Source organism: Propithecus coquereli, unplaced genomic scaffold, assembly GCF_000956105.1.
Source record: "Propithecus coquereli isolate 6110/MARCELLA unplaced genomic scaffold, Pcoq_1.0 Scaffold328, whole genome shotgun sequence".
Lineage (NCBI taxonomy): Eukaryota > Metazoa > Chordata > Mammalia > Primates > Indriidae > Propithecus > Propithecus coquereli.
This window is the reverse complement of record NW_012148930.1, coordinates 2,615,684-2,629,517: the sequence shown is the minus strand read 5'-3', so window position 1 is coordinate 2,629,517 and position 13,834 is coordinate 2,615,684. Positions and strand designations below refer to the sequence as shown.

Below are 13,834 nucleotides of genomic sequence, written 5' to 3'. Positions count from 1 at the left end.
GAGACTCTGTCTCAAAAAAAATAAAAAATAAAAAAATAAAGAAATTAACTCCCTAAACTTTTAAAACCTAACCAGTCCAATTCTGAACCATTTTTTAAACAGAGCACAGGCAGCCCAGCTGCTCTGCATTCGCTGCTTTAGTCACGCGAAGCATCCTCAGCAACCTGCTGCCGGCACAAAACGTAAAGATTCAAATTGATACCCAAGCAACGACGCCACCTGTCTATGTCCCGAGGCATCAATTCTCCTCGAGGAATGGTAGCCTGGTACCTACAATCTGCCACTTGCTTTGGCTTCCAATGCAGGACGCAATAAACAGCAGCACCATTCTTCTTCCAGCTTCCATGCCTGCATTCCTGTTGACCCCCACATTTGGGTAGCCCTCCTCCCCCTCCTGCCCATCCTTCTAGGTCCCGCTCAAGTCTCTCCTCCTTCATAAAACCTCCTCCCTCTGGTTTTGGTCTGAGGGAACCTGTCTCTCCTTTGTGCTCCCACGGTACTTTCAGCCAATTTACAGCTGTCCAAAATTTAACTTCTCTTGGCTTTTGAAAAAAATATATAGTAGTTTAAGCACTTCCAACTGTAAGTGCCTTGGGGGGCAGGAGCTATGATTTCTACTTTGTGTGTGTTCCCTCTGTAATACCCGATATATTTAATAATTTGGGGGCCATTCGATATTCAGTAAACATTTGCTGATTGGTTAATACAAGGATGTGACAACCACCAAGCAAAGGGCAGAATGATGAACTGTTGTTGTTATTATTATGGAACTCTTAAGACTCTGGATTTTACTATTTTCAGGATGAGTTTCTTTGGTCAAACTTGATAGTCTCCGTAAGACTTTGATAAAGAAAAGACATTTGGAGCTGGGCACAGTGGCTCACGACCGTAATCCTAGCTCTCTGGGAGGCCGAGGCAGGAGGATTGTTTGAGCTCAGGAGTTCAAGACCAACCTGAGCAAGAGCGAGACCCTGTCGCTACCAAAAATGGAAAAAATTAGCTGGGCATGGTGGCATGCACCTGTAGTCCCAGCTACTCGGGAGACTGAGGTGGGAGGATTGCTTGAGCCCAGGAGTTAGAGGCTGCAGTGAGCTGTGATCTCACCATCGCATCCCAACGTGGGCAATAGAGCCAAGACCCTGCCTCAAAGAAAGAAATTATGCTTGAAAGAATAAAAAAGCTAAAATATTAAATGAAAAAAATATATCTAATATGAATATTAACTAATAAGAATTTTTCTGGCCAGGCACGGTGGCTCACACCTGTAATCCTAGGAGTCTGGGAAGCCGAGGCCAGGAGGATTGCTTGAGCTCAGGAGTTCAAGACCAGCCTGAGCAAGAGCGAGACCCTGTCTCTACTAAAAGTAGTAAAATTAGCCGGGCATCACGGCACCTGCCTCTAGTCCCAGCTACTCGGGAGGCTGAGGCAGGAGGATCCCTGGAGCCCAGGAGTTTGAGGTTGCTGTGAGCTAAGCTGATGCCACGGCACTCTAGCCCAGGCAACAAAGCAAGACTCTGCCTCAAGAAAAAAAAAAAAAAAAAAGAATTGTTCTGTTTAAAAAAGGTTTAAATCCATAAAATCAAAATGGGTTAGAATATGAATGCTTAATAAATTATTTTATGGTTCTAATGATTTGAGGCAGAGGAAAGGAGCCACACTCAGCAAGTAATAAGAATGTATGTTCAATTAAGGTTTAGAGATTTCCCCCCAAGGTATCAGAGTAACTAACTTTATCTAACATAAGGTCTGTACCTTCCAAACTCTTCCGCCTCTTTTCTCTCAAATTTTACCAAACCTATTTACCATTTCATTCATGCATCTATTCAACAAATATTTCTGAGTCCTCATTTTCCTACCTTCTAGGTATTTATTTTTTTTATTTTTTTTGAGACAGAGTCTCACTGTGTTGCCCAGGCTAGAGTGCCGTGGCATCAGCTTAGCTCACAGCAACCTCAAACTCCTGGGCTCAAGCGATCCTCCTGCCTCAGCCTCCCGAGTAGCTGGGACTACAGGCACGTGCCACCATGCCCGGCTAATTTTTTCTATGTATTTTTAGTTGTCCGATTAATTTCTTTCTATTTTTAGTAGAGACGGGGTCTCGCTCTTGCTCAGGCTGGTCTCGAACTCCTGAGCTCAAACAATCCGCTCGCCTCGGCCTCCCAGAGAGCTGGGATTACAGGCGTGAGCCACCGCGCCCGGCCCCTTCTAGGTATTTAAAGACCACAGTGACTGAACCACATAAACTTAGTATTTGTTTTTAGAGAACAGTTGCATGTAGTTTGAAAAATGTTTTCTGCATTTCCATAGAGCAATGAGCTGCAAACCTCTCGCAGTCGTAGACCATCCTGGTGCTGCCCCGTAGTCACACCTAGGCTTTCAGCCTGATGAGATGTTTTGCCGCAGATGTGGCAATGCAGGGGTGGGGCCGTTGTGAGCATTTTCTCTGCTGAGTGGTGGGGGTTCCCCTGCTGGCCCCTCTCAGGGTGTCGTTAATGAAATTTCGTCTGTCCCATGGTCTTCTGAACCTGCAGCAGCTACTCTCCGATGGTTTCTCACGCGAGATCCGAAGTTTACGGATGGAGTAGCTATGCTCCACGGCCACACTCCTCCACGGAATTTTGACCAATGTGACCATCAACAATCAGCTTTTGCTTTGACATAGTGCTTTGTTTAAAAATAAAATAAAATAAACCTTACTCCTCTCTTGCTAGGAAGGAACCGAAAGCTCACTTTTCCTTTAAGCAAGCCACTGTGCCAGAGCTTTGCCTCCCGTTTGCAGCTGCATGTAAGCCCGTATTCCCTCTGCAGCACACGGAGCACACAGCGATTGCGGCCTCTCTCCATGCGTTTACACGCGCAGGCCCGTCAATTAGCACATTTCAGCACACCTGTTACCTGTAGCGCTCGGCACCTCCATGCAAAACCTTTGCTGGGTGTAGGCCTCTGTGCGACTAGTCCACAGAGCTTCGTACTCACACGTCGACGGGATGAGGACAGTCTCCTGGTCCCTCATCAGGCGAGGAAACCCTGCAAAAAACAAATATATCAGCACCTGGTGTATTTCCATCAGTGTTTCTTTAAAGTACTGCTTCTAAAAAACAATATCTCTATCAATAACTGAACTCACAATTTCCAGATTGAAAATCACCAATTTTAATGCTAAGCTTTTTCTCCTGAAGGTTTTGTTGTTAGAGTTTAATAATTACCACATACTTTTGTGGAAATGTTTTACAAATTTAACACTTTTTTAAAAAGCAACTATGATACTGAACAGCCTAGAAAGGAAATACGAAATCACTTTTAAGGCACGGGCTAACTTTGGAAAGTGATTTAAATAATTTGTGAGTCCATAAAAATTTTACCATTGATCTCACTTAAGCTGCCTCGAACCTTACTTTTTTGTGATCCTGTGTTACAGTCTCAAATTTCTACCAAGACTTTACCTAAAGAACAATTCACAGATACATTTGCTTCATTATCATCCTGTTAGAATCTCAGGCTACACAACCTAATGTATGTAAACCAAAGTGGATTCTCCTCCTCTCTGGTACATGTAGAAATACGTAGAAGGACTTCCTCCTTAGAATCCTACACATCCTCAGGAGTAGAGGCTTCTCTTTCTTCTTTTCGTCCTGTCTCATCCATCAGTATAGCACTCTGCAAAATAACGTGTGCTCAGCCAATGCCAACAATCAGAAGTGCATGCATTTATTTTAGTTGTTAGGTGTGAAAAAACTCCCATGTTGGCAACTTGGATTCCTCAGTGATGTACCCAGAGGCGACAATAAGCCCAAGAAAACAAAACCAGCCCCCTTAACCATCCTGTGGTACGTCGCCCCAAAGGCACGCAGCTCAAGTTGTTTACGAGCATTCAGAGTTTCAGCATTTTATATCCTGTTTGAAGATTCAGGTGTGGTCAGCGCTGTATCCCCACAATTGCAGAGCAAGAGGGGATCCCAGCTGCAGGATAAGAAGCAAAGAGGGGAGCAGGTCACAGGGACAGAGTCGTGTAAAGTTGGTGGCCTCGAGAAGAGCAGTCCCTCTGGTGAGGGAGAAAGGCAGCTGGAGAAGACACTGCAAGGAGAGGGTCAGAGGAAGAAACACTCTGAGTTCACAACGCTTCCTGCCTTAGACTTCCTGTCGCAGCTTTCCCTGGGTTGGATCCAACAAAAAACCAGCTGTCACAAGAGCCTGTCCAAGTCAGTGTCCCAGGACAGACAGCGAGTGAGGAAGGGTGGAGAAGTGGAAAATAGAAGCTCTGCAGCCCATGGTCCATTTTGTATTGTTTAATAAACTGCCCCATATCATTTTGAAGTAAGCAAGTTTTAAATCCTAAATTCAAAACCGAAGTACACTAAAATAGAAACGAGAATACATTTGCTTATTTAACTTCACTGTCTTTCACCCAGCATTAAAGGTAGGCATGGACAGAAAACAATGAAAAAGAAAAAAAATTACTCTTGTTGCCACGCTTATGCATAGTCTGTTTCTTGGACTGGCTCAAGTCCAAGACTTGATCTCCCCATTTCTGTATTCTCATGCCCTGTACACTTGTCTGAATCATCCAAAGAATGTCAAGTATTATGCTGTCCTTCTATCTATCCTGTATTCCCTCACCTCTGGACCTTCTCGGGTAACAATTAACTAGCACTGAATTATATCGTATCACCAGGCTGGGCGCTAACTCTCAGTGTCCGCATCTTTTAAATGGAAATGACACGCTCTACAAAGTCCTTGTGCAGGCAGCTGAACGAATGAGACTCCTATTCACACTCTTCCTCAGACTGTTATTGAAAATGGAAGAAAAGGGAGACTGTCATTTAAACAAAGAAGAAAGAACAAAAGCGCATCCCCACTTCATGGGGATTGAAGAGGGCCTCAAACCCCACCCCAAGGATTGAACACACACACACACACACACACACACACACACACACACACGACCAGGAAAATATAGGCCAACATACAAAAGAATAAATCTTGGAAACAGAAAAGGGAACTGACTTAGCAGTCCAACAAAAGCTGAAATATAAGCATCTATGTCCAAAAGACATAACCCAATTCCCACCACAGATCTGTAGAAAGACAAAGGAATTAGAGTCGATGGATACCTCTGAAGACAGGGTTGCAGAGGAGACTGAAAAGAAGAGGATTTGCAAGTCTTTTAAATTAGGTAGAATTTTGACCCTGATCTCCTCCACCCCATGCCCCATGCGACAAGACAAATACAACTCCCCAGCAGAAGATGCATTTACTCCCTGGAGCAGTCGACCCACAGGGTTCAAGAACATCAGGCCTGGCTCATGTATTGGGGAGGAGAGTGAAAGGGAGCACACCTCAGACTTAAAATGAGAAGCGATGAAAGCCGACATACTGAATCCTGCAATCTCTGGCTCCCTTTCCCCAAAACACTAGCAGCTGGGGTGTATAACCTCCACGCAGAAAAAGGGAAGATTCTTCTCTAGGAAAAATGACGAGCCCAAGACAAAAGAACTACAGATACTGATTGTTTGGGGCCCTACAAAATGTCCTCGTGGTAAAGTCTTCCAGTGGACAAGCTCATCTGAGCATCTAATCAACTTTTTAGTGTCTTGCTCTTAAAACCTGTAATTATTATACTCATTCAAGTTATTGAATCTCTGACATAAGAACCAGAAACATAAGAAACATTCAGAAAATAAGAAAAAGCTCTCGGGCCAGGCACAGTGGCTCACACCTATAATCCCAGCATTTTGGGTGGCTAGCCAAGGCAGGAGGATTGCTTGAGGCCAGACCAGCCTGGGCGACATAGCAAGACCTCATTTCTACAAAAAATTTTAAAAATTAGCCAGGAGTGTTGACACACACCTACAGTCTTAGCTAGTTGGGAGGCTGAGGCAGGAGGATCACTTGAGCCTGGGAGTTCAAGGTTACAGTGAGCTATGATCAGGCACTCCAGCCTGGGCAACAGAGTGAGATAATATCTCTTAAATAAATACATAAACGCATACATATATAATTTTTTTTAAAAAAGAGCTCTTGGAAGTAAACAATAGCAAAATAAATTTTAAGGTAATCAGCACAAAGATTGGAAGAAAAAATAATTTGAGAAAATATCCTTAACTGTTATAAGAAGAATGGAAAGACAAAGAGAATAAACAAGAAAACTAGACTATCATTCCAGGAGGTCCAACATCTGAAAGACAGAACAAAGAAATGGAGAGAGGGTATCATCAAAGAAATCTTAAGAGAAAATTTCCCAGAACTAAAGGACATGAGGTTCCAGACTAAAAGGGCCTCTCCCCATTCAATGAATAGAAAGAGCCTCATGTCACATTTTCATGAAAATTTATAACACCAAGGATAATATGAAGATCCTTAAAACTTTCAGGGATTAAAACAAACAAACATTACTTAGGAAGGACAGGATCCTCCCACCAACATCCCTGGATGCTGGAAGACAATAGAAAAAATGTCTGCAAAATTCTGAATTTAAAATTCTACACCTAAGCAACCTATGAGCCAACTATGAGGATGGAATAAAGATATTTTCAGAAATGCAAGGTCTTAAACATTTACCGCCCTTTCTCCCTTTTTCAGAAAGCTGCTCGAGAATGTGTCACGATGAAACCAAGAAAGAGGAAGATACAACACAGGAAATAAATGAAAGGAATTCCCAGCATGATGGAGAACAGAAATACTAATACTAATACTAATACTAATACTGATACTAATACTAATACTAATACCAGGATGACCTCGGTTGGCAGAAACATGCCGACTTGCATGTTGACTTATCTAAAAATGGTACTGTCACCACATAAGAAAAAAAAAAAAAGATTGGAATGAGGAGATAATTGGTACAGAAACTAAGGAAATGAGAATACGAAGCAAGTATTTACTTTGGGCAAGAGAAAAAGGACATGAAAGAAATTATAGTCATTATATTGCATGTTTTTTGTTGTTTTTTTTTTGTTTGTTTTTTGAGACAGAGTCTCACTCTATCAGCCGGGCTAGAGTGCCATGGTGTCAGCCTCGCTCACAGCAACCTCAAACTCCTGGGCTCAAGAGATCCTCCTGCCTCAGCCTCCCGAGTAGCTGGGACTACAGGCATGCACCACCATGCCCAGCTAATTTTTTTCTATATATTTTTAGTTGTCCAGCTAATTTCTTTCTATTTTTAGTAGAGACAGGGTCTCACTCTTGCTCAGGATAGTCTCGAACTCCTGACCTCGAGCTATCCTCCTGCCCTGGCCTCCCAGAGTGCTGGGATTACAGGTGTGAGCCACCGCACCACCCGGCCATTGCATGTTGACTTATCTAAAAATGCTACTGTCACCACATAAGAAAGGTGGAATGGGGGACAGCTGAGAGGGGACAGGATGGAAGGGTGCTGTGCAAGGCAGGAACACCCTCATCTCCCATGGCAGGAAGTCACTGGGGCAATGCCCAAGGTTGGATTTCCCAAAAACTGACTCTGGGATGGAGGTCAGCATGCTGGAAGTTTATTAAGGGATGTTCTTCGGAAGAGAAGGAAAAGCAGCAGGACTGGGCAGGAGATGCGGGTCTGTGATGGAGTCTCAAGGCCCAGCCAAGCCTGCAGGGGGCTCTGACGCTAGAGTCACTCACACTCCTGTGTGTGCAGCTCCTGGCACGCAGGCCTCCTGGGAGAGGCCGTGCCCCTGGCAAAGGCGTTTCTCTCCGCAGATGCAATTTCTGCGGGCACCCGACCACTGACAGCAGCGCGGGGAACAGGTCCTTCGTTTTCAAAGGTGCAGCTCATCACGGCTCCCACAATGTGTAATAACAAAAAAATTGAATCCAGAAGTTTCAGACCGAGCATAATTTTTAGAATTAGGGAAATATATAAAACAGCTTTTAAAAAAGAAGAGGTGCTTACTGGGATGGGACTGGGAGTGGGGTGGAATGGGGCAGGGACAGACTGCTGTTTCTCATTATTATGAGGCTTTAAGGGCCTCAAAATTAAAAGCTTTAAGGTCAAAGCTTTAGCCCTGTTTTTTTTTTTTAAGTCGAGCTAAAGAAGTAGCCATTAAGATGTATATCACTATAATGATCATGGTCCCTAATCCTATTAGGACTAGAGGTCACAATGTAGACAGTGATAGAGGTGGAGTTTGGGAAACGAGTAATTTTTTTTCTTTTGTCTAATGGGGCTTTTACTCCAAATGGGAAAGGAGTAATTAAAAGCATTCTGCATAATAATGTAGAAGGCTAATTCTATCGAACATGAGTAATTTAAATATTTTGCATAATAATGTGAAAAGCTAACGTTGTGGAAGGCAGGGGTAGGTAGCCTTGCGAAGGAAGAAGCCCTTAGAAAAGTGATTCTCTTTCTCCTTCAGAGTTTCAGAGGCTACTTACGCTGTCAGTACCAACATTTGCCTTGATTCAAAGATTGAATCTGACTGGCGCTGCACTCAGACTCGTGAGTTGAAGGTGAAGGAGACAGTAGTTTAAATGTTCTTCTCCACCCTGGCTTTTTGAGGAGATTTGGAGATCCAAAGTCTACCCTAGACTGAAGTTATTTAAAACTGAATACCCAGGTTTAGGGATGTTAACTAGAAGACAAAAGAGGCCGGATCCTGGGATAATAACAAACTCAGGTAAGTTTGCAGTTAGGAATTCTTAAAAGGTAGGTGAAGATTTTACCTATTAATGGAATTGTTTTAAATTTCAGAATATCATGGGGATACAAACATTTTGGCTACGTGAATTGCTTTTGTATAGTTTGAGTCAAAGTTATAGGTGAGCCCCGTCACCCAGATAGTCTGCACTGTACCCGTTAGGTGTGAATTTACCCATCCCTTCCTCCCCTCCCACCTACTCGATTTCTGTGGAGTTTTACCACCATCTGTCACCATCCCTCTGGAGGGGGACGGGGACACGAAACATGTCAGTGAGAAATTGAGACCATCTTCAAGGTGACCCGATAAACTGATCAACTTCCTCAGTGCCAGAACACGCGAAAATGGTGTTTGGACATTTGGTACATTAACATGGGAAACATTGTATCTAAGGAGTAGTTTTAAATTGTTTCCTTCCTGTGCTGCTATTCTTTTTATTTTCTTTAATCGTCAGTCAGTTAGACGTGAGGAGTCTCTCCTAGACTGTGTGGCCTTTCTGTGTCTCCACCATCATTGCAGAGTCGGCCGTGACCCTCAGGGATGTTTTTCGGCCCACCCCCCAGCGAGGCCTCCAAAATACTGATTCTTATGTTTGCTCATTCTGGTGTACAGAGGACAAAGTGAAAGGAGACCAACATTCCCAAATTATCATATGGATGTACACTACTTAAGAGGACCGAAGATCTCAGTTTATAATGGCAGATGTTTCTAAAAAAAGTCATTGCCTCTTAAAGATGGAAACGGTCTACTATAAAATTACAATATTATAAAAGTCTACAGCACGTAAGTAAGGAGGAACCCTTGGTCCATAGTATATACACAATTTTACATTCAGAGGTTTAGCCCTGAATTCCTTTAGAACAAAGGATAAGGCAGAGGGTGGGAGAAAAGGACTTCCCAAGCAGCCAATTAGGGTCCAAAGAGGAGTATTTCTCAGACTTGCTCACTTTAAGGATTAAGCTCGCCCCAACCTGTGGGGGAGGCCAGTGCACAGTGGAGAGTGTTGACACCATTTCTATTCTCATTCTAGGTTGGTACAATTCTTGGAGTGATCATATGGGGCAGACAGAACAATTGCAGCTATAGGCTGAGATCATCTCTGTAATCCCCAGCTAAATTGCACAGGTTTCCGAGAGAATGAATTTCTGTAATTTCCCAGACAAAGGTTACTTCCAAGCAGCAGTGAAGATTACTGGGCCAGGTAAGACACGCTCGTATTCAACCACAAGATTTATGATCAACACCACTTAGCCAAAATTTCCCATAGGCACTTGGGCATACAGGCTTTATTTTATCTTTTTATCTATAAGTTGAATTCCTTCCTTCATGATTTAATCTTTTGTCTGCAGCATCAACCTCTCCCAAACTAACCCCACTACCAAGACTTTCTCCCATGATGAAGCTAACTAAGCCATGCGTTGTTCTCCTTATAATTGCTATTTACTTCATTTGCATGTATCTTCTTTCATTTTAACATCATTAACATGGGGAAGCATCCTCTGCAAAGGCAAGTAGGAATACAGTACTTTTAATTCAGCCTTTATTAAAACCCTAACCTACTTACGTACTTGGTTCATCTTATCTCTGTGGTTCAAAGAAAGTAAGCATTCTAGAGTTTCTCCCCCAGCCTTGGTAACCTATTTGTATTCCCCTGAATTCACACATTTTCTTCCTAGCAATTAACCCTGATACACTATCCTCTCCTGTTACTTCTCCTTCTGATCAAGATTACCAGTGCAGCAAAGGGCATCTGCCGCAGTCTATCTCAGGACTAGGAGCTCTGACTAGTTAGTGCACAATGGTGAGCTGCACACTTCACCTCTAACCAGCCTGCAGTGCATAATGAGAGACCAGACTGCAAACCCAGGAGGGGCCAGGAATAGGAAAGAGAATTTTAAAATGTCATTGACCAATTATATAAGACTCACATGTTAAATGTATTAGTTACTGTCTATGAATCCTTTTATAAAACTAAGATATATATACATACACACACACATATATATGTTATGTACATACGATCACTCCCTAATTTATCTCTTTTATATAGTGTTTTCCAATTTTACGACTCATCCTTACAATTGATACATTATATCTAGAACTGATAATACCGTAATGGCCAAAGTATTAGCACACATTCTGCTTGAAGATACAGTTTAAATACTTCGTATCTAATCTGAACAAAAACAGTATGATATTTACAATGTTTAAAAAAATCTTGCTAGTCAAGTCTTTGTTACAACTTACACATTGCCTCTGAATCCCCGAAGAGGATCTGATTTCCCTGAGATTGATTTCCACACCAAACCCCAGAATCGGATAATCCCCACCCAGATGCTGCTTTGAGGTTTGGGATTTAGCCCTGGGGGCCATGGCTGTATTCCAATTTAGGGAAATACATGTTGGTGACCAAAAATTTCCTGGGGTTTTCATTCAAAAACAAAGAAATAATTTTTTAGAGACCTTTTCCAAAGATGGTATTTTCATTGAAATTTCTGTAAAGATATATCCAGCCACTCTAAATTAATGTAGAAGAATCAATCCTTTTAGAATTTCTGTCCTTCAACTTCTTTCTTCCCCTCGCTTTCTATTAATACATGGGCTTATTGTTTCTCCCCTCCCCCCTCTTCATTTTGCCCTTTCCCCTTGTCACACCGCTGTCCCCTGAAGCCGGAGCCTGTGAGTCAGAGACATGTCTTTCTGGCTTTACTTCTGACTAATATAACATTTCCCTGGGGAAGTAACTTCCTCCTTGTTTTGTTCTGGTTTCTTGATCTTAAAGATGGACACAATAACACAAGATACCCTAAATATCTCAAGCAGTGATATCAAAAACAGAGCCACTGCATCCATAAAAGCAGCATTTTTCCTCGTAGGTTGAGACTTCATCAGGTGAGCCATAAGGAAGCTTCCTGGGCTGCCCCGGGGGGCTAGAATATTCCAGTTTTAGTTTTCGTTTGCCTCGGAGCAGAAAGTCATTCTGTTTGGTGACTGGTATTAGAACAAGGCTCCATTCAATTATCAGGTCAGATGCGTTTTATTTTTTTCCTCACAAAAATGTGGTGAATTGTACAAGACTGAATTAAATTTATTTCAATTAAATCCCTTACCAAATGGCATTTGAATCACTGCTTCATGTTTTACATGTCTTTCTAAGAAAAAAAAAATCACTTGTCAAAGGATTTAAATTTTGAGTAACACAGCAAAGCAATGTGAAAAAAACATACACAAAACCTCACAACCACTTACAGGAATTCTTTAAGGTTTATGTATACCCAAGAAATATACTAAATTTAAGTCCTTAAAATATTTTTTTTTCTCCTCAAGGAAAAGAATATGCTTCACAAAATTCTTCTTTTCTTCTGTCGGCTCCCTGGTGAGAAGATTGCTATCAGTTTTCTGATGGGCAAGAGAACTAAAATAGGAATCAGAGAACTTTTATCCTCTATTTTTTTTTTTTTGCCAGTTTCTCCATCAGCCAAATAGTTATTTTCAGATTCAGCTACCATTATTTATTTATTTATTTATTTATTTTAGAGACAGAGTCTCGCTCTGTCACCCTAGGTAGAGTGCAACAGCATGATCATAACTCACTGCAACCTCAAACTCCTGGGCTCAAGCGATCCTCCTGCCTCAGCCTCCCGAGTAGCTGGAACTACAGGCATGCACCACCATGCCCAGCTAATTTTTCTATTTTTTTGTGGAGACAAGGTCTTGCTCTTGTTCAGGCTAGTCTTGAATTCCTGACCTCAAGAGGTTACAGGCGTGAGCCACTGTGCCCCGCCCAGCTACCATTCATCGAGCCTACTATGTGCCAGGATAGGATCATTTAGAAGCCACAAAAGCAAGATTAGGAACCTCTGTCATGAGGTATCAGTCTGTACTGTACTGCTCCTTCTTGGCAGTCATCAAACTATAATCAACTAATTATTAACGCAATTATGTATTTCATGTCTATTCTCCCCTCCCCTCTGCCCCCGCATGGGCTACAAGGTTCACGAGGGCAGGGTTTGTGTGTGAAGTGTTCATTTTCGTAACCACAATGCCTAACCCAGGGCCAGGCACAATAGAAGACACACAGTAAATATTGCTTGAATAAATTCATTGACAAAAACAAACAAACACACACCAAAAACCAAGGCTCAGAGGTTAAGGCTGTTAACCATGTTGTTAAACAGCAGAGCTGTGACTAGAACTCAGGGCTTTAACTCCAAGGGGAGTTCCTGTTCTCAAGTTATTTTCATTTATATTCATCGCTTCCTTTTCAGAGAATATGAGAAGGAACATGGAGGCAAAAAATGAAGTCCTTGGCTTTAGAAAAAGTGAAGTGGGTGATTTATTTTGTCTGATTACCCGAACTCCAGATCACAATCAAATCCTTTGTAGACTTTTAAAGAGGAACGCTAATTTCTGCACAGAAAGACCCTTGGACTTGGACAGTCTATTTATTATAAAATAAGATGGAATTAGTCAGGTTCCCCACTGTACACTGCCCAGAGGAATTAGCAAAAAATGCCAACAGTATTTCACTTGCCATTTGCCTCTTTTCTACTGTGGAGTTCTAACTACAAGAGCTTCTAGGTTAGGCTGACTTGCTATACCAATTTTTATACTTGAAAATGGAAATGTTTAAACTGTAAACATGAGTAGATTCTAAATTTTTTGTGTGTTTTTCATTTTTAAGACATTTCACAGAGATACATGTACAACAGTCTGTTTTCAGAAGTGAGAAAAAAGTTTGAAGTCTCAATAGATAGTGCACAATTACATCTGAAATTGTTTTATAGCATAAAATTTTTTAAAGTCATTCAGGAATAAACATCATTAGAATTTCCTGCAGTTGTGGATCAAGGATAAACACAAGAGTGGAACATACTGTAGAGGAGTTTGAGGGGTGGGAGGAAGCCTGCTACTCTGTTCTGGGTTAAGATTCTGAAGTATTCTCATTCACGGTATTAATTGCCAAAATAGAGGGTCATTTTCCAAGAAATTTATGTCTCTTAGACTTTCTGCTCCAGCTGGTGTATGGATTTCACAGTGCTCTGTTCCAAATCTCAGCTCCAGCTCCTCACCAGGGCTGTCCTGCAGTGATCGCAGAGGTGGTGGTGTAGCTTCTGGAGCCGGTGGAGGAGGGAAGAGGATGGGAGGTGAAATCCATCTTCACTTTGAAAAGCCCAGTGTTGACCTGAATTTTTTAGGTTGATATAGTC

The 13,834-nt window shown here is 42.1% G+C and overlaps 1 protein-coding gene across 1 annotated transcript in view; it reads right to left on the bottom strand.

Moving 5' to 3' along the window:
• DENND1B (DENN/MADD domain containing 1B) overlaps positions 1–7,762 on the bottom strand; it is a 200,980-nt gene extending 193,218 nt beyond the window's left edge. The window contains exons 1-2 of the mRNA XM_012650453.1: positions 7,609–7,762; positions 2,889–3,027 (exon numbers count right to left, since the gene is read on the bottom strand). Coding sequence (XP_012505907.1) covers positions 2,889–3,027; positions 7,609–7,762 — 293 coding nt within the window. The remainder of the gene's footprint in view (positions 1–2,888; positions 3,028–7,608) is intronic.
• Between the last annotated feature and the right edge of the window lie 6,072 nt (positions 7,763–13,834).